Source organism: Hoplias malabaricus, chromosome 5, assembly GCF_029633855.1.
Source record: "Hoplias malabaricus isolate fHopMal1 chromosome 5, fHopMal1.hap1, whole genome shotgun sequence".
Classification (NCBI taxonomy): domain Eukaryota; kingdom Metazoa; phylum Chordata; class Actinopteri; order Characiformes; family Erythrinidae; genus Hoplias; species Hoplias malabaricus.
Genome location: NC_089804.1, coordinates 16,350,686 through 16,374,482, shown reverse-complemented (window position 1 = coordinate 16,374,482; position 23,797 = coordinate 16,350,686). Strand labels below are relative to the sequence as shown.

General features: G+C 43.1%; 1 protein-coding gene across 2 annotated transcripts in view; it reads right to left on the bottom strand.

Moving 5' to 3' along the window:
• The window catches only part of wnk3 (WNK lysine deficient protein kinase 3), a 55,900-nt gene extending 32,644 nt beyond the window's left edge, over positions 1-23,256 (bottom strand). For both annotated transcript variants that reach the window (XM_066670124.1, XM_066670125.1), the window contains exons 1-2: positions 22,820-23,256; positions 8,266-9,386 (exon numbers count right to left, since the gene is read on the bottom strand). In XM_066670124.1, the coding sequence (XP_066526221.1) occupies positions 8,266-8,964 (699 nt within the window). In that variant the 5' untranslated portion in view covers positions 8,965-9,386; positions 22,820-23,256. The remainder of the gene's footprint in view (positions 1-8,265; positions 9,387-22,819) is intronic.
• Between the last annotated feature and the right edge of the window lie 541 nt (positions 23,257-23,797).

Genomic DNA, 23,797 nt, shown 5'->3' with positions numbered 1-23,797 from the left:
ACCCAAGTTTAGTGTTAAAATTAATTTTAAAAATTATAAAAAATCAGATTATGAAAAAAAAAAAAAACCTGCAGCAGAAATGTTCTACCCTCTATGTCCTTTCAGTAAAACATCCATCAGTCACTCTTCCACCCTACATCATACTGGGTTTTTGTTTAAAGGAGCTGTAGACTCTTGCTGGTCCCAAGTCTCCTCATTAGAGATGTAGCAGCAGGCTGTACCGACCAGGCCTTGTGTCAGTGCAGTTTGAACAACAGTACATGTGGATTTGTCCAAGAGTTGCAACAGTAGGGCCAGGGTATAGCTGTTTCAGAAAGGGCACTAATGATGAACTTTATATTCCTTGTCTTCTCTCCCTGGGATACAGTTCACACAGCATCAGGAGCCTGTGAGAGAGCGATCCAATCACAAGGGAAGGTACAAACGCTATCCATTTACACCTGGCATTTTGAATGCATATCGAGTGCCACTGGTGGCTGAGCCGTTTGATTGACAAACGTTTTGATTGTGGAGTCTGCTAGGCCAACATACGTATGAACAGCAAATACAAACCAGGGCAATAACATGTTTGACATGGGTGGGACACTGTGACTGTCAGGTCACGCTTGTATTACGGCTGGTGGTTTATGATCTGATCATCAGCCAGGATGCATGTTAATGCCAGGAGTGAATGGCAGTGAAATTGTGAGAATAACTTTCATAAATAAAAGTTATTTATAGTCCCAGGCTGAAGATGTCTTGTTATGTCTTGTGATTATAGCTAAAATGACAAGGTGCAGTCATCAGCCGAGTCACTGTTGTGCTAACCACTTTACTGCAATAGAGCTGTCACATACTTATTACGATTTCTACTTCTCTAAACCCTTGCAGTGGTAATGCCCTAAGACTGTTTTCATGCCACAGGACATGGAGATGTTAGCAGTGAGTTTTTCATTATCCGCAGAGGGCAATCAAAATAATTTACACTGTTCCAGTGAAGCAAAAATGTGCACATATGCAGACTGAATACAATGGATATCCATTAATATTTACATTTTTATTTCATTTGTAGCAGGATCGACTTTAAAATTGGTCACAGTGTTACAAAACCTTATATTATGATGAATTTACTGGACAATATAGAAAAATGCATTGTTATAATGTTTTGCGCCATATCTCCCAGCTGCAATCACGAGTTACCATAATGTAATCATACTAATCACTCTGCTTTAGCATTGTGACATTCTCCTGAACCCTTTCCAGCGCAGAGTGTGTTAACCCAGGCGTGGAGCAGGTTCATGTTGTGGCAGAAGTTGAGCTAGGCCAGACTGCTCTGGTCTGGGCTGCCTGTATTCAGCCAGTTGTGTTTCTGCTTCGGTTGTGCTGTCTATGCAGGCCTTTTGTTCCAGCCTGACGGGCACCCACTGTAATTAACTCTCCGGATCACTGTGTATACTCGCTCACTCAGTCATACCACCCCACCACACACACACTTCCCTAGCACTGTATAACTCACAAACACACAGAGAACAGCAAGTATACACACACACACACTCAGAACTGGTGTGCACATGCCAGCAAACACAGATAGACAGTTTGACAGAGCCGCAGGCAAAGGTCACAGTGTGTGCATACGTTCGTGCACATGTACATGCACATGTGCACAACAGCACTCTGTGTGTTAACCCTTGCACACAGAAGCATATGACCAGCACACTTGGGCACGCATCACCACCAGAGCAAATTTACAGAACTGATCCTATCAAGCGAACGTGCCCCGCTGTAACAGTCCGGGATAATTACAGCTCTGAATGTTAGCATGGAGGAATTATAGGAGCTGTAACCAGAGCAGTGGAGTAAAGGAAGAAAGAGTGCTGGCCTCACAATGAACCTCGATTTCCCAGTCTTTCAAGCTGCATTAGAACAACTAATCCCCATCTCTGCAGTCCCTTTCAGTCCGCTCGACCGTAGGTGTGTGTATGTGTGTGAGGGAGCACAGAAGAATTTCAATACTTTCACACATTCCCATGAGAAGTAGATGATCATGACAATGAAGCAGTGTGAGACGCATCAGTACAAATACAGAGTCACTTCATCAAGTGTTTATTGACCAGTCCAGGTGCAATTCAAAAAAGTTTGATGTAAATAGTTATTCGAGTCTGTTGACTTTTGTACGTGTTATAGATCAGATTATTTATGAGTTTGGAGTTGCATTTTGAGCAGCTAATTCATTTAGCTTAGCAGGAAATCTGCCCTTGTCGTTTCCGCCTTCTAGTTTAGCACCAGCGATACGAAAGTGTCAAACAAATAAATACAGTGGAGTTTGAGTTCCTAACTTGTGTTTATTGATAGTCAGAAAACATGTTATTTCTTACTAATTCAAGGAATAAGGTTTAAAAAACCGTTCCCACCCCCCCCCAACGGTGTTGGGAAACTCTAATAGGCGTCTTGCCTGTGACGTAGATGGTGGACAACAACTCTAAAAGCTGCACTTAATTTAATGCAAAATGACGAAAAGGTGTGTTGTTTTTGGCTGCAATCATTCAATGTACATTTGGCTGCAATCATTCAATGGACATCTGTGCACAAATGGCCCAAAGGTCCCAAAATATCCAGAAAATGGACTAAATTTGTCACTTTGGAAAGGACCATCCGCTCACTCCGTTATCTGTAGCTCATTTCACTGGTGCTTTTCCAACAATATGGGCATGTAAGGACACCAACGAAAGGTGTTCAAGAGCCTCTGTAACATGGAGGTAAACAGGGTAAGGACACTCACTTCGCCTGTTTTAGTTGGTGTTAGTTAACGTTAGCTTGACTCGCTAAACTCGGTGGCTCAGATTATACTCGGCTACGTAGCTGCATTACGGAGGTTTATAGTGTCGGATGAATTCGAGTTCGACTTCGATCACATTTACAAGAATAACGGTACCTCTAAATTTGAGTTTAGCTTATTGCTAGGCTATTGTCATGAATAATGTTGGTTATTTAGCTAGCTAGATACTGTCATAACAGTCAGTCATAACGGTGTTTTACCGCTGCGTTGTTCAGCTGTTGTCCACCAGTGACGTCACGGTTGCGTTGAAGAATTTCCGTAGCGAGCTCGTTTTTTTCTGTCAATTTAATAAAATTGTCAGTTTTAAAGCAAATTAAGCTGCTATTTTCATTTTAATTCATACTTATATATGTCAGGAACTAAAATAATGTGAAATATTCATGGAGGTCCATTAAGTGGTGCTTAGCCTTTAAAATAGATACAAGAAAATAGAACAGAAATTCAACACTACAATATTTCCCATAAAGATAGACAGTAGTAATAAGATTTTATCCAATATTTTGCAGGTGGAAACAGCAAGGAACTAAATAATACATAATAATTTACACAAATAATACTTTTTTTTTTTCCTTCTACATTATATCAGTAACCAAAACCAAAAACAGTAATTAAAAAAAACAACAACAGTAAAATGAACAGAATATTTATCAGTGTTTAGTATGAATCTCTAGATTTTTGAGTTTTAAGGTTTAAATTATTTTGAAAAAACAGACGGCCAAAGGACAAACATAGACATTCTGCCCATAGAACTGTGCTGGGGAAATCCTGTTCTATAACAAACAAACTGGAGCAGATAACACAAATCTGTCTGGCCCTCCCAAAGTGTCTTACTTGGCCAAATTCACACTATGGGGTCATGCTCTTGTCTAATATTGTGTGTGTCTAACAGATTTTTGAGAAACACAGAACCCATGCTGAGGCTGTAGTTTTGGACATTTTTGTTACACTTGGTACTAAGCTGACACTAAGGACATGTTCTCAGTCATTCATAATTACAGCAGGAAAACGTGATACATATTGTCCTTCACCTTCTCTTCTTTCATTCGTTGTCTGTAAGTGTTTATCCCCTTCAGGGTCATTATCGCTTTAAGCCTTAAATTCTTTGCTCACGTTTTTTTTAAATAAACATAGCACCTATATATCGTGTGGTATGAGCTTTGTGTTTGAAGGTTCACACCGTTTAAAAGCATTTTCCTACATTCTACCTTGGCTATGTGTAAATACGATTAAATAAATGTTTGTTTAGGCCATTAGCAGCCATTTCATGATCCATGAAATATTAACTTAGATCCTGTGCTCATTAAGAAAGCCTTCAGGCGTTCGTGCCAGTGGTTTCACTTCTGTGTTTATGTTTGAGTGAGAGGGTGAGCGAGAGACAGAGAGCGAGAGACAGAGAGCGAGAGAGACTGAGTGGAAAGTTAGAATTAACCACCCAGTCCCCCCCTGGGAGTGATGCCATGTTAATCCTATGTTTGGCTCATCTCTCTCTCTGTCTTTGTCTCTCTGTCATGCACGCGCACACACACACACACACACACACACACACACACACAACCCCCTTGCTGCTCCTGACAGGTTCCCAGGAGCTCATTAGAGCAGAATGTCGTGCAACAGCAATAATATCTTCCCTTTTTTAACCACTGGTTCTCTTCCCTTTTCTTAAACAGCAAAGGGCACACTGGAAAACATTCCTGCAGCAGCCATACTCAGACGTCATTACATTATGCATTTGATTTGTCTGCCAGCGATATTTTGCTTTAGTGCACTCAGTGTGAGTACAGCGCCAGGGCAGTGGGCCTTCCATTGTGGTAGGAAATGCTGCAGCACACAGTCACTGTACCTTACACACGCTTAGCCATCAACAGAGAGCTGCAGCCAAAGAATGTGGTCTTTAGCTGCTTCTTCCTGCATCTAAAATAATGTAGAATGTCCCTATCTGGGGGGGGGGGGGGGGGGTGAAAACTACGACCAAACACAGGCTACTGTTCACACATGACAGGTTTAAGGGTTAGAAATGTATTTAAGGTATGTTAGCATTGCTAGCATAGTATGCTAGCACCTGCCCAGTGTAAGCCTCTCTCTCTCATGCCAAAAGAAAGAGTTAGCAGGTGCTGCCTGTGCTCAGAGAGTGAGCTAAAGAGGGTCACCTGGTGGGCTGGCTGTTAGCATTAAGCTTGAGGTCAAGGCGGAATGAGGAAGGAGGACTGCAGGCCGTCGTGCCTACACTGAGTGCTCAAACGCAGAGATTAGCCAGGGCTGCTGCATGGAATTAGCTCCTAGTCAAACACATGACTGTCTAGCTCTTAAACACACAGCAAACAACCACGTTAAGGAGAAACACAGAACAGAAACTAGGTTACCTCCTCTTTTCCTCCACTGCACGAGACAGTACTTTACATTGTTTCCTTAACTGGCAAATCCTAACACGCCTGTTGTTATATCTGGGAGGCAATCAGGTCAGCATCCATTATACATAATCAAACTAGTTAAAGGGGCCATAAGATACCCCTTTTCCACAAGGGTACACAGTTTGGGGTTCTTAATGAAACTTCTGTGATGTGCTTTTGTCAAAATACCACAAGGATCATCTCCCCATGCCTAAACAGTCCTGTTCAAAACAACCAGTTTCAGCGCCTCTTCCTTTAAATGAGGTGACAATGAACCACTGATTTCTCCGCTTGTTGTGCTTATTTAGCTCTGTTTAACCACACATCGCACTCTGACAAAAATGAAAGCCTCCAAACTCCACTGTCAACTCCTAATTCAAAGGGGGAAAAGTGTGCTCTCTTTGAAGCATCTGATATAATATTTCATAGACGGCATGTAAAGACCTCATAATATCGTTTTCAATGGAAATGAGATGGGTGTACTCTGTAAACACTGTGTTAGAGCGAATTGTACTTTTTTTTTTTTATCTTTTTAAATAAAAATGAGGGCAGCACGGTGGCACAGCAGGAAGTGTCGCAGTCATACAGCTCCAGGGGCCTGGAGGTTGAGGGTTTGATTCCCGCTCCGGGTGACTGTCTGTGAGGAGTGTTGTGTGTTCTCCCTGTGTCTGCGTGGGTTTCCTCCAGGTGACTGTCTGTGAGGAGTGTGGTGTGTTCTCCCTGTGTCTGCGTGGGTTTCCTCCGGGTGACTGTCTGTGAGGAGTGTGGTGTGTTCTCCCTATGTCTGCGTGGGTTTCCTCCGGGTGACTGTCTGTGAGGAGTGTGGTGTTTTCTCCCTGTGTCTGTGTGGGTTGCCTCCACGTGCTCTGGTTCCCTCCCACAGACCAAAAACACACGTTGGTAGGTGGATTGGCCACTCAAAAGTGTCCGTAGGTGCGAGTGTGTGTGTTGCCCTGTGAAGGACTGGCGCCCCCTCCAGGGTGTATTCCTGCCTTGCGCCAAATGATTCCAGGTAGGTTCTGGACCCACCGTGACCCTGAACTGGATAAGAGTTACAGATAATGAATGAATGAATGAATGGATGAATAATAAAAATGATCACAGTTTGTATGATCCTGGACCATATTTATTTAGATCAGCTAATGTCTAGTTCTCCTGAAATGTACTGCTATTAATTACTAGTTAATAACAAGCACTAATGATTGTGACATTCCAAACAAACAAGTGTATGTATCCACCAGCAAAACGATCCACCGAGTCAAATGAAAGTCCAAGTAACACGTACTCAGCTTCTCTGAAAGGTCAGGCTGTAGTAAGATAAACATGAGACAAGCTTTAAAGTGCTGTTTGAAATGTGCGGGAGACAAAAAAAAAAATAGAGAATTTCACAACAGCTTCTGGAGAATGTCAGATGTTTAAACATCTGTCTGCTCAGCACAGTTCAGCATTTTTAAAAGTTTACTGTCATAAAGAATGACGTCGTTCCAGGTGCAGATTTACAAATTCCATATAATCAGTCAAATTCATCAACTTTTTAAATATGGGAGAAACGTGCAGTGACTTTTCAAGCCATTCTGAATTTGTGAATTACAGTCAACCACATATAGACTTAATTGGCTAATATTTCAACAGGACCTTTTCAGTCTGTGGACACATCACAGCAACCCACAACCCCTAGGCCAGGATGCTCTTCGTGCCCTTCATGGTAATGAAAGGATTAAAATTGCATGTGTTCTCAGAGCAGTTCTGGCCATGCTGCACTCAATAAGCTACTGCAGTAGGGCTCGATGGAGTCAATACACAATACAGATAACCAAGAGATTAACATGGAGTTATCTGGCTGCATTTATGCTGACTGTGATGACAGCACTGCGCCTTTTGAATAAATTATGATAAGTAATCATTTGAATGCATTCCTAGAAATTTTTATTTGTTATGCATCGCAAGCATCCAAATACAGAGAAGAAAAACAGTTCCACATTAAGTACAAGAGAACTACTGTGCACTGCATCATTTCTGCAGGTCAGTGCACAGCGAGTAGGCTTGACCCTGTTCTCCCACAGATACTTTCAGTGTGTAAACTATGGAGCTATTCAGCTTGACTTCTGAAACTCTTTTCTCCCTGTTTCTCAGGGCACTCTGCTGTGAAAAGTTTCAAACAGAAAGCAAGGACAAAACAGGATAAGATTTCTCTAACAAGCCCTGAAAACCCCCTAAGAAACCTCATCCTTAGCAGAGGCAAAGCACTTAGAAATCACAGGACACAGAGGAGTACCAAAAAATTCTTGATTAAAATGCTGGCTAGAGCACATATATAATCAGTCCACCATGAACGAATCGCTCTTAAATCCAAAACCCAATTTGTGTAGGCCAATTTAAAATGTGATCTACATGAATTCATTATCTTTGCCACATCTAACCTTCCCTGAACAACAAAGCAGGCGCCGTGCCACACTACTGCTGCGTCTGATACTAAGACAAAATAACATGTCAAAATGATCTCAGCGTCAGTGAGTGTACGGAGACTGATCCTCCCAAATGACACTGCTGAGTGATGACCAATGATGAACAAGGTAAAGCAGGCCTATAAATTATCCACAGAAGCACTACACGGACTACATGTCGTAGATGTAGAACAATGCAGTGCGCTTATATAGAAAGTGGACAATATAAATTTAAAAAATAATGTTAGCAGACAAAACGTACATGTTAGAGTTGTGAAGGTTGAGATGACTCAACCGTGTTTACTGTGTGAATACACATACCAATCTCATAATTCATTATATGATAAAATCATTATATGATAAAAACTCCAGCAGCACTGCTGTGTCTGATCCTCTCACACACTGCAGCAGCACTGAGAATGACCTACCACCCAAATCAGCAACAAACAGTGCTCCTGTATGGTAAGTGGAGCTGATAATTTGGACAATGAATATAGATATAAGGTGTTCCTAATCCAGTGATTGGTCAGTGTGCATTTACGCACAGATTTGCGTCAAAGAAGGCTGCTTTAATTCAAGAGTGCACATGATTCAGTAAGTCAGAGCTGACTTCACTCACCTGAAGTTCACACCAGGCTACTTCCACCCAGGTCTCTGTGTCCAGGCCTTTGTATACCGTTTTGAAAGCTCCTCTGCCAAGCTCTATGTCAAATTTAAGAAAGCGACCGCCCGGCGACGTTGCTACTGCCTTCATCTCGGCTTCCTCTTCCTGCTCACGATCCCGTTCCTTCCCCTTCAAAGCAGGCACTGATGGGGCACCCTTTTCAGAGTCCTGGGCACCAACATGGGTGCCATCCTCACCCAGGGCAGCTGAGGCACTGGCAGGTAGCTGCTGGTCTCCGCCACTGAACACAGAGTCTGAGGCACAACGCTCAAATTGAGGGGCACTGTGAGGGGCATCGGGAGGCTCTTCAAGCTCATCCTCTTCCTCGCAGATCTCCACGCTCTTACGGAAGAAGCGTTTGTTCTCGCGCTTCACGCGGGACCCGCCAGCAGCTGGTGAAGATGGTGTGGAGAAAGACAAGGGCCTGGTTTGGACCTCCGTTTCCTGGCCGTCTTCTCCCCCTCCTGCACCTTCTGCTCGTCCAGCTCTCCTCTCCTGCGTCTGGCTGGAGGGAAAGTCAGAGGGTGTGCTGCGTGTCCTTTCTCTCTCTCGGGCAGCATGGCTTCCCTGTGCCCTTTCCTCCTCCCTCTCTCCATCAGCTTTCTCTCCGGACGACTCCTCCGTGGCAGTGGGCTCTCCGGGGTCTGTCGCCATGGCGAATGACCGTTCCCACTCCCCCGCCGCCCCCTCCTGAGCTCTGGCTCTTTGTCAGTCCCCGTCTCTCTCTCGCAGTGGGCACCCCTTTTCACAGACCCTTGATCAAATCTACCAGTGGCCTTCACCCTTCCCCCAAAGGGCAAACGAAAACACCTTTTGCTCCTCACTACTTCCTCTCTTCTCTTCCTTGTTTTGTTAGGATCACAGGGACATTGGAGGACACTTTCTGTTGTGATCGTTTAAGTCAGTTTTCAGTCCTTACACTCGTACACTCCATCTCCAATCAGCATCCCAAGGAGACTCGGTAGGTTAAAATAAAAAAAAAACTGTAGTTCAGTCCCAAAGATGAAATATCACTAGATGCTTTTCACAGCAAGGAGGTTGTGCCACACAAAGTGAGGACCATCTTCAGGTAAATCCTACAAAAGAAAAGAGCATGTCAATAAAAGTATTCACACATTTAATCAGAGATTCATTGTGCACAGTGTTTCGGGAGATGACAACTGCTCTGAACACCATCCACTTGCAGCCAGGCTCAGGCAGAAGAGGAGGGAGTGCAGTGACCAGATGTAACAACATTAAACCATGTGTTAAACACATTTTAGACTGCAATGTGGTTTGCTAGGACAGAGGTCTTCAAATCCGGATCTTGGATCCATGCCCCAGGAGGAGGTTTTAAATCAACCAGCCAGTATGACACAATAAATGCAACTGTTACAGTACCTGTCTAAAATCCTGACCTGAATCCAAGGTCCGGATTTGTAAACTTCTGACCTAGGATTTGATCAAGCACTACATTCTATAAATGTAATTAATGAACATGGAAACATGCATAATGCTGGACATAAACCTCTATACAGCTATAAACCTCTGGATCTTTAACGGCAGGATCATTCAGCCCTTTCAGTGCACGGTGTATAAAACGATCCATGTTAGCAGCTATAACTAGCTAGGGTGACCAGATCTGAGATGGTGAAAGAGTGTACGCATCTGGGCAGCCCTTCGCTGTATGCTTAGCTGTGTGTGCTTTTAAGTCCTTTACACCTTTATTTGCTCCACAAAACATGGGTATCTCTTTTTTAATTCATCCGAGAACTTACATTTACGTTTCGGCATAGCTGCTCGAGATGAGGGTGGGTACATGAGCTTTGCCTGAGGTAAACAAGGACTACTGACGTGCAGACTGACCAATTAAATGTTTACAGAGAAGGTTATCGACCAATAACGGTAGCGCTACAGTCAGACCGTCCAATCAGAAGATTCTAGGCTACTTCACCACGCCCCCTTCTCACTCAAGCGAACCAATCGGAGTAGGGGAGGGCGGGACTAGTTTGTGAACGAAACTTCTCAAAGTTCTATGTAAGCTCTAGAAAAACAAAATCCCGGACGTTTGTAAAATTCCGCCCAGACATTTTTTTAAGTCTAAAAAAGAGGACATGTCCGGGTAAAAGAGGACGTCTGGTCACCCTATAACTACCTAATGTTGGGAAGGCTCCAATATTGAATTTTTATGGGCCGAGACAATAACCAATAATTAGCACCTTGATGCAGCCGATACTGTTTTAATCAACTGATCATTTTATCTTCGCAAATTCACTTTGATTTAAAACAAAAACTTTTTTTTTTTCCAGAGTTGTCCTAGAGCAACCATTTTCTTCAGTACAGTACATCTCTGTGCTTTTTTACCATTACCTTTTACCATTAAGTACATTAAGCGCACTTAATCTACACTTTATCAAAGATTTACTTCTTGTTCCGCATAAATGGTTGCTAGAGGGGTGCTAATTAGTGCAGCAACGTTTTTTTTTTTTTTTTTGAAGAACAAGGAAGAGTGACTGTGAACGTGTGTAATCATTTTTCATCATGTTTCAGTAATAAATTCTGAATGACTCCATATAAATTTTCACAGGTTTTATATAATGAGGGCCCCTGCACTGTGGTCGTGGAAGATATTTTTCTGTTGTTTAACCTGCTGTGGGTGCACATGTTGTTTACCCTGCTGTCTGAGAGTTGCTGACACTTCACGTTCATTTTTACCCTTAAACTGGCAATTAAACCAAAATCCTTCGTGGTCCACACCACAGACATAGCTGTGTAGTTACAGGTGTCAGTGCACATACTCGGCTAAGGATGAGTTATTGGTTGTAACATTGGCTAAAAGTTCAATATCGGATAAAAATAACTAAAATAACTAAACATATCTGCAAATAATACACCCATTAAGGATATCTCAGTGGTCTCTATATCACATGTCCAGTCCCACAAAATGGTGAACCAAGGGAAGTAAGCAGAGGTCACCTGTTAGTTCATAAATGTATATTTACACCACTTTTAGTGTGATTGTTATTTGAGATGCTTTCTTATATTTTTATCATGTATTGATTTAAAACAACACAGTAGACGCTATCTGTGCTTAGCTCGTCTGTCATAGCTACAGAGCATGAGTGGTGAAAGGTTCGTCTGAAATCCTTCCGAATGCCGTGCTCTCACAAGGGCAGCAAATGATTTTTATTTATCTTCTGTATAAAATGGTCTTAACTGCTCTGAAGAGGAACACGATGACAACTTCTAGAATGAATCACATATCACTACAGCTTTGCCTTAAAGAACACCCCCAAAAAATAAAATAAAAAATCCCATGAACTAATAAAACACCACCCTGCCTCTCACAGTAATACGTGTTCTTTGTCAGATGTAATTAGCTCTGTAGAATCCCACAACCCCTGGGAGGAAGAAGGATGACATAAGCTGAAACAGTTGATTTGTTTTCCATTTTCACTACAGACTGCTGCCTCCCTCAAATAGACAACTAGACAGCACACTTTGTCTTGCAGTGTTTTGTAAAAGACACAAATCTGAAAACTATTAAACTATTCATTTTGGATACAGAAGGGAGTTCCATTCCATTCACACAACAAAACCAGCTCAGAAGCAATCTGCCACAGCAGATCCTGCGCTTTTCAGTTCAGCTTGAGCGTCTGACACCAGGCACGATTCCTCCCGTCACAACGGACAGTTACAGCAATAACGGAAAGGCAAGCTGAAGAGCATGCAAAATCAATTCATCTCCGCTATAAACACTTGATACAAAAAAATGTTAGCCCACTCTGTTAGGATGCAGCACTGTGATTAAAGAAGTCAGGCCTTAAAGCACCTGCAACAGACAGCCTCTAGTTTCTCTGTACACTACCTGATGTTCTTCCTTCACTCGTTCATTCCCCAGTGCCTCAACAGAAGAAATCAGTGCTCACAGGCTAGCATCGCTGCCAGCGTAAATATGTCAACAATGGCACTCGGGTTAAACTTGTGCGCGTGAACAAATTCAGTAAACAGATTCATTCATCCAAGATCAGCATAGCAGACACGTAGACTGTTCTAAAAAAGCCCATACATGGCCAAGACCTCAGAAAGGAAAACTAGCCTAATCCACTAATTAAGCTCTTTGAAAGTTTATCCTTTTTATGACAAGAGATCTCTCAACCAAGCACAGAGAAGGTTGGCATCAGATCAGAAGCTCTGGATTTGCAATCTCTCATAAAATCCATGTTGTGTCCATTAGTTAATGCAAAGGTAGAGAATACAGCATTCGTACTTATTAAAAATGGATGATGCAGTAAGGGCCCTTAAGATGTGAATAATTTATCAGCAGAGGGGTTGCAAAGTGAACCCAAGTGAAAGCCATAGATCATCACCAGGGGAACATATGCAATAAATAAGCATATAAATGGCAGTCAGCAGTATTCTAATCCCACTTAGTCAAGATGGGCTTTGCTTACATGCATAAGCTTCCTTATTCACATTTACAGTAAGGGAATTCTCTTTAGGTAGTGCCTATGTAGCTTGGGGTCCCCCTTTTTCCTCATGTAAACACAGTTCTGTGTCTTAATGACAGGTCTTTGACATGTTTGATCCAAATATCACAAGAATCAAACACCACTGCAACATTCTCTCCATCTAAACAGCCCTGGTCAGAATGACCAGTTTGGGCGCCTGCTCTTTAATGGAGAATGAGGCACGGCTCAGTCAACACGTGAACCCCGGAGTGAGTGAGGAAGCTCTCATTTTCACCCAATTATCCGTTTTCATTTTCAACAAATGAATGTTTTTGGGTTGGTAGACCCTCCAGATACACAAGATTCATTTAAAACACATTAACTGAAATTTGTTCAGCTTTCTGACGAAAAATACACACAAAATCTACAAATGTCCCTTGTAACTCTCACTCAGCTGGTCTGATTTTTCCTCTACTGCTCGATATCCCTATGATGGTCACTCATTTTCAGCCCCCATGGTGAGATCTGTTTGTTGTTTATGGCTAGAAATGTGGTTCATTAACGCGACAGGTCATTAATATTTTGTGACAGAGTAATACTGTAAGCCCTTGGTGTGTTGTCCTGATCTGAATGTTATTTCTCAAAATACTTGTTTAAAATGCTAGCTGCGTAACCGGGTATACATGCATATTATGTACAATAAAATAATCACAAATAAAAAATATGTTCATGTATTAATACTCATTTGTTGAGTATTTGTTGAGAACCTGGCTACAAGCTAAAACTGACCTTTAACAAGCCCCATGTAGTTTCTCTCGCATAAAAAAGGTCATGTACAGAACTGGTTTTACATTATCTCTACAGTACATTGTTGTAATAGAATAATATGAATTCCTCCAGCATGTACATGAAACATTCTTCAGTGTTGGTACCCACCGTTACCACACTAAGCTAAAAACTATACAGCTTTGTACAACTGCATATGTACTATACCAGAACGCCATACACCAAATGACCAACTTCTAGATCATCTTTAACAAGCCTCAGATTTTTTCCCCTACATCTTGTCATGGCCTATACATATTAGAATTGTTTATTAGGAGGACATTTATACTCTCCTCATTCACAAAACTGGCGCATACAAAAAGACAACACATTTAACACTGGCAGCCTGTTTCTAGTGGGATGTGTATTATACAAAAATTTTTTTAAGAGATCCAAATGTCATTGGGATATAGACTGGCATTTATTTCAGTCTGGGGAGAATCCAGGTTCAATTATTTAAAAATATAATATAGAATACCAAATTATGAGAGTCAGCTTTGACAGGTATAAAACTGAAAATGTTCTCAATATGTGTTCAATGACCAAGTTTACCACTTAGTTTGTGACTTGGAACATCTTTAATATCTGGCCATGGGTCTCTGCTATGCATCTAGGAGACTAGATATGCTGAAAAACAGTAGTCGCTAAACCCGCCCCCAAAAAAGAGCAACATCTTCCTGGAAATCAAGGAGGTACTTCCAAATATGACTAATATGACCACAGTACACAAACATGGCCAATCCTGAATGGCAATCACTTGGGAATACCTGTTTAAAACAAAAAAACACTACTACCCCAGGGCACAATGTAATTTTAGTCCTGTCCAAAGTCCCGTAGAAAGGAGGCAGCCTTTCAAGTCGAACAGGTACCAGTACAAAATGATACACGGAAGTGTTTATATGCGGAGGTACATACAGCCAAACAGAGTGTAACGCACAGAATCCTGACAGTGAGGCCTGGTTAGTGCCCTCAAAACATCAGACTCTCCGTCAACTTGTGGGAAGAGCATCTGTCACTGAGACTGAAACTACCTAACAAAGACGATTTCTGAAAATGCAATTCATTTTCCCCCACAGACAAAACCTAGTCTCCCAGACATAGGCTTAGGGCTGGACAAAAATGTAATATTACTATATACCACAATACAAAATGTTCCAATCACAATGATATGATTTTTAAAAACATTTCCAATATCTCAACATACACAATTCACAGCGTCTCTCACTGACTGACGTTCATTACAGGGCACCGACGTCTGTTCATTTCACTTATAAATTAAATTGAAAAATATTAACACTGAAAAAGCCAAGAGACTAATATTAGATGACGTCGCCATGTTTCTTGCTTGTTCTTGGCTTGTTTATATTGTTCATATCTGTATTGGAAATATATCGTATTCAACAAAGTTAAGAAATCTAACGTGATATATATTTTGGCCACATCATCCCACCCTCTAAAATAAAGCAAAATCTAAGATGTCTATGAAAGTTTAGGTTCCCTCAAACTTCTTCTAATGTGTATCTAGGACTAGGCTGTGTGATATCACTCTTTACTTTATCAGACTCACAGTGTAAACCTTTCATGCATTCCGTTTGCCTGTTCCCAGCTTAGTGTTGTCCTCATCAGCCAGCAGTGGCAGCAACATGTCTCCAATGGCTCCATATTGCAACTTAGGTGATGAAACTACAGCTTCTGCACCAAATGAATGCACTGAATGTCAGGAAAGATGCCATGCTGGTGATACATGAATATATATATTAGACATATTGCAGAGTACTTGGGTATAGAAGCGGTTATTTCAGGACCTACATCATGCACTAAACAGTGCTAAACCCAGTTTTGATGGAGATCCATGTGCAAATACATGCTGTTATTGGGACAGATCCATTCACATTAGTGACAGACACAGGTCACTTTCGTTTAAGAAAAACTCTTGCTTAAACGAGGCTTATGAACGTAGCCAACAACCTGATATTCAAGTCAGGTTAGAGCCCAGAAGCCACAATGGCTTCCTCATTCAGACTTCCTAACAGTGGAATGTAATTAAAATATGCAAAAGAGGAACTATATCCCTTAGAGTGATGGGCATGGGTTGTTTACAATGAAGGTAAGCACTGGGTCAAAAAGCAAGGCAAGAGTGTAACTCCAATTCCCTCATATACCCGCAGAGACCCAAATTCCTGACATTTTCACGTTATCACAGCGTTTGTGTTGATGCAGCAAGTAAATATAACAGCGAATTTCTGCAGCAGGTGATAGACAATAAGACTGGAGGCTATCATCCTAGTATCATCAAATCAAGCTAGAACTGGTTGGTCTTGTTGGTTCATGCTCTAGTTAATATTAAGTAGAATGCATTGTAAAGCATAATTAAAGCATAAAACTCTTGCTTCCTGAATCTTTACTCTTTAATCAAAGCATGGTGATGTTTTCTTCCTGTAATACATCCTCTGACGTAGGCAAAAGCCTAAGGGATTTGAAAACCTTATATCAAGCAACAATATCGTTTGCTTTTCAACATTCCCTGATGATATCATATTCCTCCCCTGCGACGCACCACCTCCCCCAATCAATGAGGAAAACACTCCGCTCGCATGGAGCCCCTCACTAACACACAGTTTGACATCGGAATGGCGTCAGGGAATGGATGGAAAACCCATGTTTACTTTTAAAACACGCCGTTCTCAGAACAACACTAAGTATGATCAGAAAGTGAAACTACAGCAGCAAAATACCAAGAGGGATATAAAGACTACACCATGAAAAAAAGACAAGAGGCAAAGACAACAAGTGCTACAGAGGGGGAAGTTTTCTTTTAAACAGGAGCTTATTTGCCTATGTCCTCAGGGAAAGGAGTTCCCATGGAAGCCACATACCGGACAGAGTTATCACAGAACATCAAACACATTCACAGAAACTCAGCCCTCTCTCGGTCCATCGCTCTCTTCAGCTAAACTCGCCAACACGCACAACACAAGGCTGTAGTCCCCTATAGGAGCGAATCAACCAATTGAGAGCTCTAAAAAGGCTGCAGTAAAGATGATCATTCACACTTTAGCCTTTTATCTTCAGGATCAATAGTGGTATTTGTGGGGGAAATATATAAATATAAAAACATGAATGCAAGCTTAAAAGGCTTAGGGATTACCAATCCTCGTTTGTTGTAGCTGCACAGTAAAACACTGAGCTGTTATCTAGGTTTTTGTGTTTTTCTTTGCAGTTTAGTATATCACCTGGCTCTGTTCCAAACACACCTGTTAGTGCAATATGCATGACTTACTAGCCGTACATGATCACTATGACATCCACAGCCCTACCTAACCCTGCAGCATTAATGGAGGACAATGGACGTATGGGTGTGCCTCCAATGTGACAAGCATCTCGGCTCGACTCCTTTTACTGTGAAATGCAAAGTATGATCGACACTGACACTTTCCCCAACCAGTTTTTAGAGAGACACCCAGTAACTGAGGCGGATATCATGTGATGTTTAAAGTCTTCAAAGTGCCTTGATGTTCCCTACCACGGGGTTAACACATAGTGTGGTTCATATTAGGGTGTATAGGCTGTAACAGGTCATCTATAATTTTAGCTTCTTAATCATTATATGCAACTAGGAATGCACAGCCATTGAAACTAGGCCTGTTACAATACATTGTCAATTTATCATGCAATATATGGACGTTTCCCCAATAAAATCTGCTTACATAATAGAGAACATCACCAGTATTTTAGCCACTCGCTCTGTTATGTTCTCTGGTTTTCGCTCGTCTCATTGTTCTGGGGCCATTATGTGGATTTATTTGAAAAAAATAAAGTCGTAAATCGGCAGCACGGTGGCGCAGCAGGTCACACAGCTCCAGGGGCCTGGAGGTTGTGGGTTCGATTCACACTCCAGGTGACTGTCTGTGAGGAGTGTGGTGTGTTCTCCCTGTGTCTACGTGGGTTTCCTCCGGGTGACTGTCTGTGAGGAGTGTGGTGTGTTCTCCCTGTGTCTGTGTGGGTTTCCTCCGGGTGACTGTCTGTGAGGAGTGTGGTGTGTTCTCCCTGTGTCTGTGTGGGTTTCCTCCGGGTGACTGTCTGTGAGGAGTGTGGTGTGTTCTCCCTGTGTCTGAGTGGGTTTCCTCCGGGTGACTGTCTGTGAGGAGTGTGGTGTGTTCTCCCTGTGTCTGCGTGGGTTTCCTCCGGGTGACTGTCTGTGAGGAGTGTGGTGTGTTCTCCCTGTGTCTGCGTGGGTTTCCTCCGGGTGACTGTCTGTGAGGAGTGTGCGTGGGTTTACTCCGGGTGCTCCAGTTTCCTCCCACAGTCCAAAAACACACGTTGGTAGGTGGATTGGCGACTCAAAAGTGTCCGTAGGTGTGAGTGTGTGAGTGAGTGTGTGTTGCCCTGTGAAGGACTGGCACCCCCTCTGGGGTGTATTCCCGCCTTGCGTCCAGTGATTCCAGGTGGGCTCTGGACCCACTGTGACCCTGAATTAGATAAGGGTTACAGATAATGAATGAATGAAGGTCATATATCTAAGCATTCTTAGTTCTTAATATTTTTATGTTAAACGTTTACTGCTCTTTAAAAAGGGTATAACTGCATTATTATGCCATTATTTTATCATTATATCTGTGGCATAAAATGGTCTTAAAATAACAATAATATCATTTATCAGAATTATTTCTGGGAATATACATAGACCACAAAAATGTGCCATTGCGACAGGCCTAACTGAAACTACTGGCCAAACCGTGTGCCCAATACCATTCATGTACCTCTCTGAAGATGCAGGTGCTCAAATATATTTACAAACTGTAAACATTTTAACTAAACCAACCTACCTAAATTAACATAATAATAAATATTGATTAAAATATTGAATGCTTTGACACTAAAATACAGCCCACATCCTACTCTTCTGGTGGATATCCCACCAACGTTGTTCTAGTTCCCAATTAGTGACAGTCACAGCATGTTCTTACCGGTCAAGTCCTTATAGCCTAAAATAATATATCCAAAGGGTCCTAGCACATGTTCTCAATCGTTATCAGTTACCACAAACACCAGCTGATATTTTTGGCAGCATTCAAACACGTGTCCTCAGCTGGCTCACATTAATCATGTCATAAAATCTCAACCGAGATCAGCTAGAAGAAAAATGGTCATGCACATTATAGGATTGAAATTTTCCCAATTTACACTGTACCACCAGTCCAAGCCCAAAGTGTTGTCTACTCTCACAGTGTTTCAAAACTCCGAACACCACACACGCTGCACATCAACGAACCCCTTCTGCTTCTGCCCACTTTTTTCATCCCTCACTTCACTGGCATACCCACATTAATCCCCCTGGACTGAGCAGGCCGGGCTGCTTTACTGAGGCAGACAAAGAGGGAGCCAGGGGATGCAGTGTGTGTTTAGGGAGGGGGCAGGAGGGTTAGGATGGTGGAAAGGAGGTAGGGGGAGGGGGTAAAAAAAATTGGATATAAAAAGGGGGTGACAGAAAGAGATTGTGGGTGGGGAAAAGGGACATCAAGGTCTCTGACAGGGAGCAAAGAGCAGGGGGTGATGTGTGTGAGAGAGAGAGAGACACACACACAGAGAGACAGAGAGTGCACAGAGAGAGACAACGGGGGGTGTTGGGGGGGAGTTGGAAGTGGTGGGAAAAATGTGTGTGTGTGAACGAGAACAAGAGACTGAGATAAAGAGGAGGGGGAGGCATTCACAAAAAGAGTTGTGGAGGATTTTCCCCCTGATAAAAAAAAGTGCCCGAGTGTCTGTGAATGAAAGCAGTGACTAAAGCTAAATTTCTGCCTGAACAAAAACAAACTACGGTTTGGGCGATGGGGCAGAGTTTTAGAGAGAGAGAGAGAGCGAGCGAGCAAGAGAGAGAGAGCGCAAGAGAGAGAAAGAGAGAGAGCTAGAGAGAAGAAGAGAGAGAGGAGAGAGAGAGCAAGAGAGGAAGGGCTAGAGAGAGGAAGAGGAGATCGCAAGAGAGAAAGAGAGAGAGCTAGAGAGGAAGAGAGAGAGAGAGAGAGAGAGAGAGGTAGAGAGCTAGAGAGAGGAAGAGGAGATCGCAAGAGAGAGCTAGAGAGGAAGAGAGAGAGAAAGAGAGAGAGAGAGAGAGGAAGAGGAGATCGCAAGAGAGAGAGAGAGCTAGAGAGGAAGAGAGAGAGAAAGAGAGAGAGAGAGAGAGAAAGAGAGAGAGAGAGAGCTAGAGAGAGGTAGAGAGCTAGAGAGAGGAAGAGAGAGAGAGGAAGAGAGAGAGAGAGGTAGAGAGCTAGAGAGAGGTAGAGAGAGAGAGAGAGAGAGAGAGAATGACTTATGATTTGTTATATTTGATTTTTGAACTGTTCCAACTTCTAAAACTTTTCAAAGTTAACTTAAAGCCTATGTGAAGTCCAAGTAGAGCTTAAACTCCCAAGGCGTTTCAGTAAACTGGAGCAGCTGATGGATTTGCTGGTAGGTCGGAGCGTCAAAGGAACAGGAAGTCAGGGTTTAGCAGCTTGTGTCTTCACACCTAATCACAGATCCCATACAGCAGCCTTGCTGCAAAGATTTCACAATACAAGCAATTATAATTACAGTCTCTTAACACACTAAAAGCTTTTGAAAAACAACTATAATTTAACCCTTTCTCTTCTGAGCTCGGAATCAAGTTCAGAACATGAGCAGACTGGTCATTGCTGATCATATAAATAAGTGTTCACGTTAAAAAAACAGACACAAACTTTGCCAAGAGTCGTCACAAGCTCATGAAGCTGTCAAACTCCGCTGCAACTTCCCTTCATGTTCTTTAGTCTCCTAAAGTCGTAATACGAGTACACGGGGGCGATGCATGATATTGAGAAACAGTGTGCATGGATTAAACCGTGCACTGTCAGTACAGCACTGAGGGAAAGAAGGAAAACCATTCCATCAGGTTTGGAAAAATCAATGTTATGACTTTCCACATAAATGTAATTATAGTTCATTTGAAGCTAGAAGCTAGATAAACGTTGTTGTCTGCAGTCTATACCAAGCCGAATACAACAACAATGGCTCCCCTAGCCCCCTTCGCGGTCCAATGAATGGTGGATGTCACTTCTGATGACAGTCTGGCACCAGCCCCTTTTCCCCCTGTGTTCACGATGCAGACTGGACGTGAGCTTTTCACACAAAAGCAATGGAAGAGTCTGGGGCACAATGCCCTTCCTATTTGGACAGCCCCAGACCAAAACACAACCAGCTCTTCTTTGGTGTGCTGCCCGATCCAGGTCAGCCATGTGATATCCAGCGCTGCGATGGCCTCGGAAATCAGCCACACACACACACCGACTCACTTTCTGCAACACAGCCACATTACCCAACACCCTTTTTTTATTCTCTTGCATTTGCCAGGCTCTGTCTCTGTACCTCATAATCCAGGTGGGATTGTTTTAGACAGTTGTGCCACACACAATAAACCTGGATTAGAGCTTTCCAAAGTGGCTTTAATACTATAGCTGTAGCTTAATCCCCAAATGAGCTCCGCGTGATTTTATCTCATACAATATGCAGCTGCTTAGCTTTGCACATTGGTTATGGGTCAGGTTTCTGAAACCCTGGGCGGCTTCACCGTGATTTTATTACTCAAATACCACCACGAACTAAAAGGACCCTATAGTCACATGCGCCACAATGGATCTATAAACTACTCAGTGACAGTTTACTGCACACAGAGCTACATTTATTCTCTTTTATTAGAGGACTTCAGTAATCCCCTGATTAATGTGATCTGTTGATAAATGACGAGATAAATGGAGAAGTACAGCTCGTCTACCTTTAGAAGTGTATTAGGTGTAATGCTGTTATCTCAGTCGAAGCACAGTTCATGTCAGAGTTCGCCGGAGCTCATCAGTTAACCCCTAAAACCTCACCTCCATTTCCAAGAAAAATAAATAATGCCTTAACATCTCAGTGGGCAGTTTTTCTACATCTTTGCCTTCATCAAGTGCAATTAGTTCCCATTTCTATCTTCACTCACCACTCTGCTGACTTCCTGCTGCTCGAAAGCACCACCTCACATGCGCTGACAGGGTTGGTTCCTCAGGTTACTGACATAACAACCCCTGACTGTCTGAATCCACCCGTTTTGAAAGTGGAAATGCACAGCCATGGAGTTGATCGCGTCTTTCGCTCATAATATGCCTTCTAGCGTATACACAACAACGCACTGACATGTAAACAATGTTAAACGCATTATCCACTGGAGGGGGTCTTTAAAACACACTGAACCTGAGAGAACCGTGCTCAGAATATTGGGGTCTACGCAGTAGTCTGAAGTAAGCAGTACGCTGTTGAGATAACGTGATCAAATCAAATCAAAATTCATTTATATAGCTCTTTTACCAACTGACGTTGTCACACAGCAACTCACGGGCTCCAACGCACCTCTGAAATTCCAAAAAACACTAGTCAAAGTGACCTCCAGTGGCCAAGCCTGTGAACCACAAAAACAAAGACAGTCCCCCGGCCTGAGACATTTTTTAAAACAGGTTTAACAGTCACAGAAGGCACTTGTGCTGACGTCAGTGGGGAAATAACTATTTTTAACCACATTCTTCATAATCTACATCCTGTTTCTACTATTTACATAATGAAATAAAATGCAGAGTGCACCTTTAAAGTGAAGCAGCAGCACTCATAATTAATGGAAGACAAGCACAAGCTAATAACACTGGACCTCGTAGAGGAGAGGTCTGGAAATGTTCAGATGAAGGTTTACAGTGTTTACACCCATTATAATCCTCTCCCTGAGTAAATAAAAATCGCAGATGCCGTAAGCTGTTGGACTTCATTATAGTGACCTCCTGTTTGTATGAGAACGCGTTTTCAGACGTTGAAGCTAGGTTTCTGGGTGATGTGATGGTCGTGTGTGTGTGTGTGTGTGTGTGGCGGACTGCTGCCCTGCCTCTCTCCACGGAGAGGGAACATGTTCCGCGCCGGTCCAGGACCACGGCTCCGAGGAAACACCTTGTCTCTGCGTTAACGTACCGCCTTTTACGGGGGGAGCAGGACCCCGGGAAGGTGTTAAAGCTTTAGGGGAACACCCTGCCGCCTGTAAACACTTCAGCACCGTCTCTGCTTTAGCGAATTAGCCGGCTAACGTTAGCGCGAGACTCCTGCGCGACGGTTAGCGCCGAGACACCACGGTTGATTTCCTTTGAATATATTCACAGAAAACGGACCGAAAATACCGCCCTAAGCACATTTCTCTCTTCACCGAAGTAAGCCGTTAGTGTACCCACCGGTATGAGGCATCTTCCGTCGCCGCTCTGCGCTGCTCCTCCTCCCGGCGGCTCTCGCCGTTTATTTATTCCTGTTTCGGAAAGCTTCGGGAACGGAGCTCAGACACAGCGCGGTATTAACGGCCCCGGCTGTTTTCTGCTGTATTCCTCCGCCCGAACCGTCGACCTCCCCTCCGTTAAGCGTCGTCGTTAAATCCTTGTCTCCAAATCCTCCGCTCGCACGGACTCTGATGCGGGAGACCGGAGGAAAAAACGCCGCCGTTGCTTTGTCGCCTGTGACCGCGGTGTTACACACACAATATAATTCTCCACATCTTGAGTTCGAGGCGCTCCACAAAACGACCGAGAGTCTATCCGTGTCCGTGCTCCGTGTCTCGGCGGCGGGCTGAGAGACGCGGACTCAGAGCGCTGAGACAGACACACACACACAAACACGTTCACACACACACATACATACACAGACAGACAGTGCGCGCTACCGCCCCTGTGTGACCACGTGGGGTCGCGCACTCTCCGCGCGCTGCAACAGAACGCTGAGAACGATTAATGGAGCTGATTCGTTTGAACCGTCGGATTCGATTAATCGAACGTTCGACGAGGAAACAGGTTCAAGTAATTATAACGAAAACGATTTATGTATATAGCACTGTTTACAACTGATGTCGCAACGCAGCTTTACATAATTAGTATCAGAACGGTTAGTGTGTAGTTGTTGGACAAGTGATTGTCTCTAAATTTACACCCTGGACACAGTTTATTCATCCATCCATTATCTGTAACCACGGTCACGGTGGGTCCAGAGTCTAGCTGGAATCATTGGTAGCCAATCCTTCACAGGGCAACACACACTCACACATTCACTCACACCAACGGACTTTTGAGTTGCCAATCCACCTACCAATGTGTTTTTGGACTGTGGGAGGAAACCGGAGCACCCAGAGGAAACCCACACAAACACAGGGAGAACACACCACACTC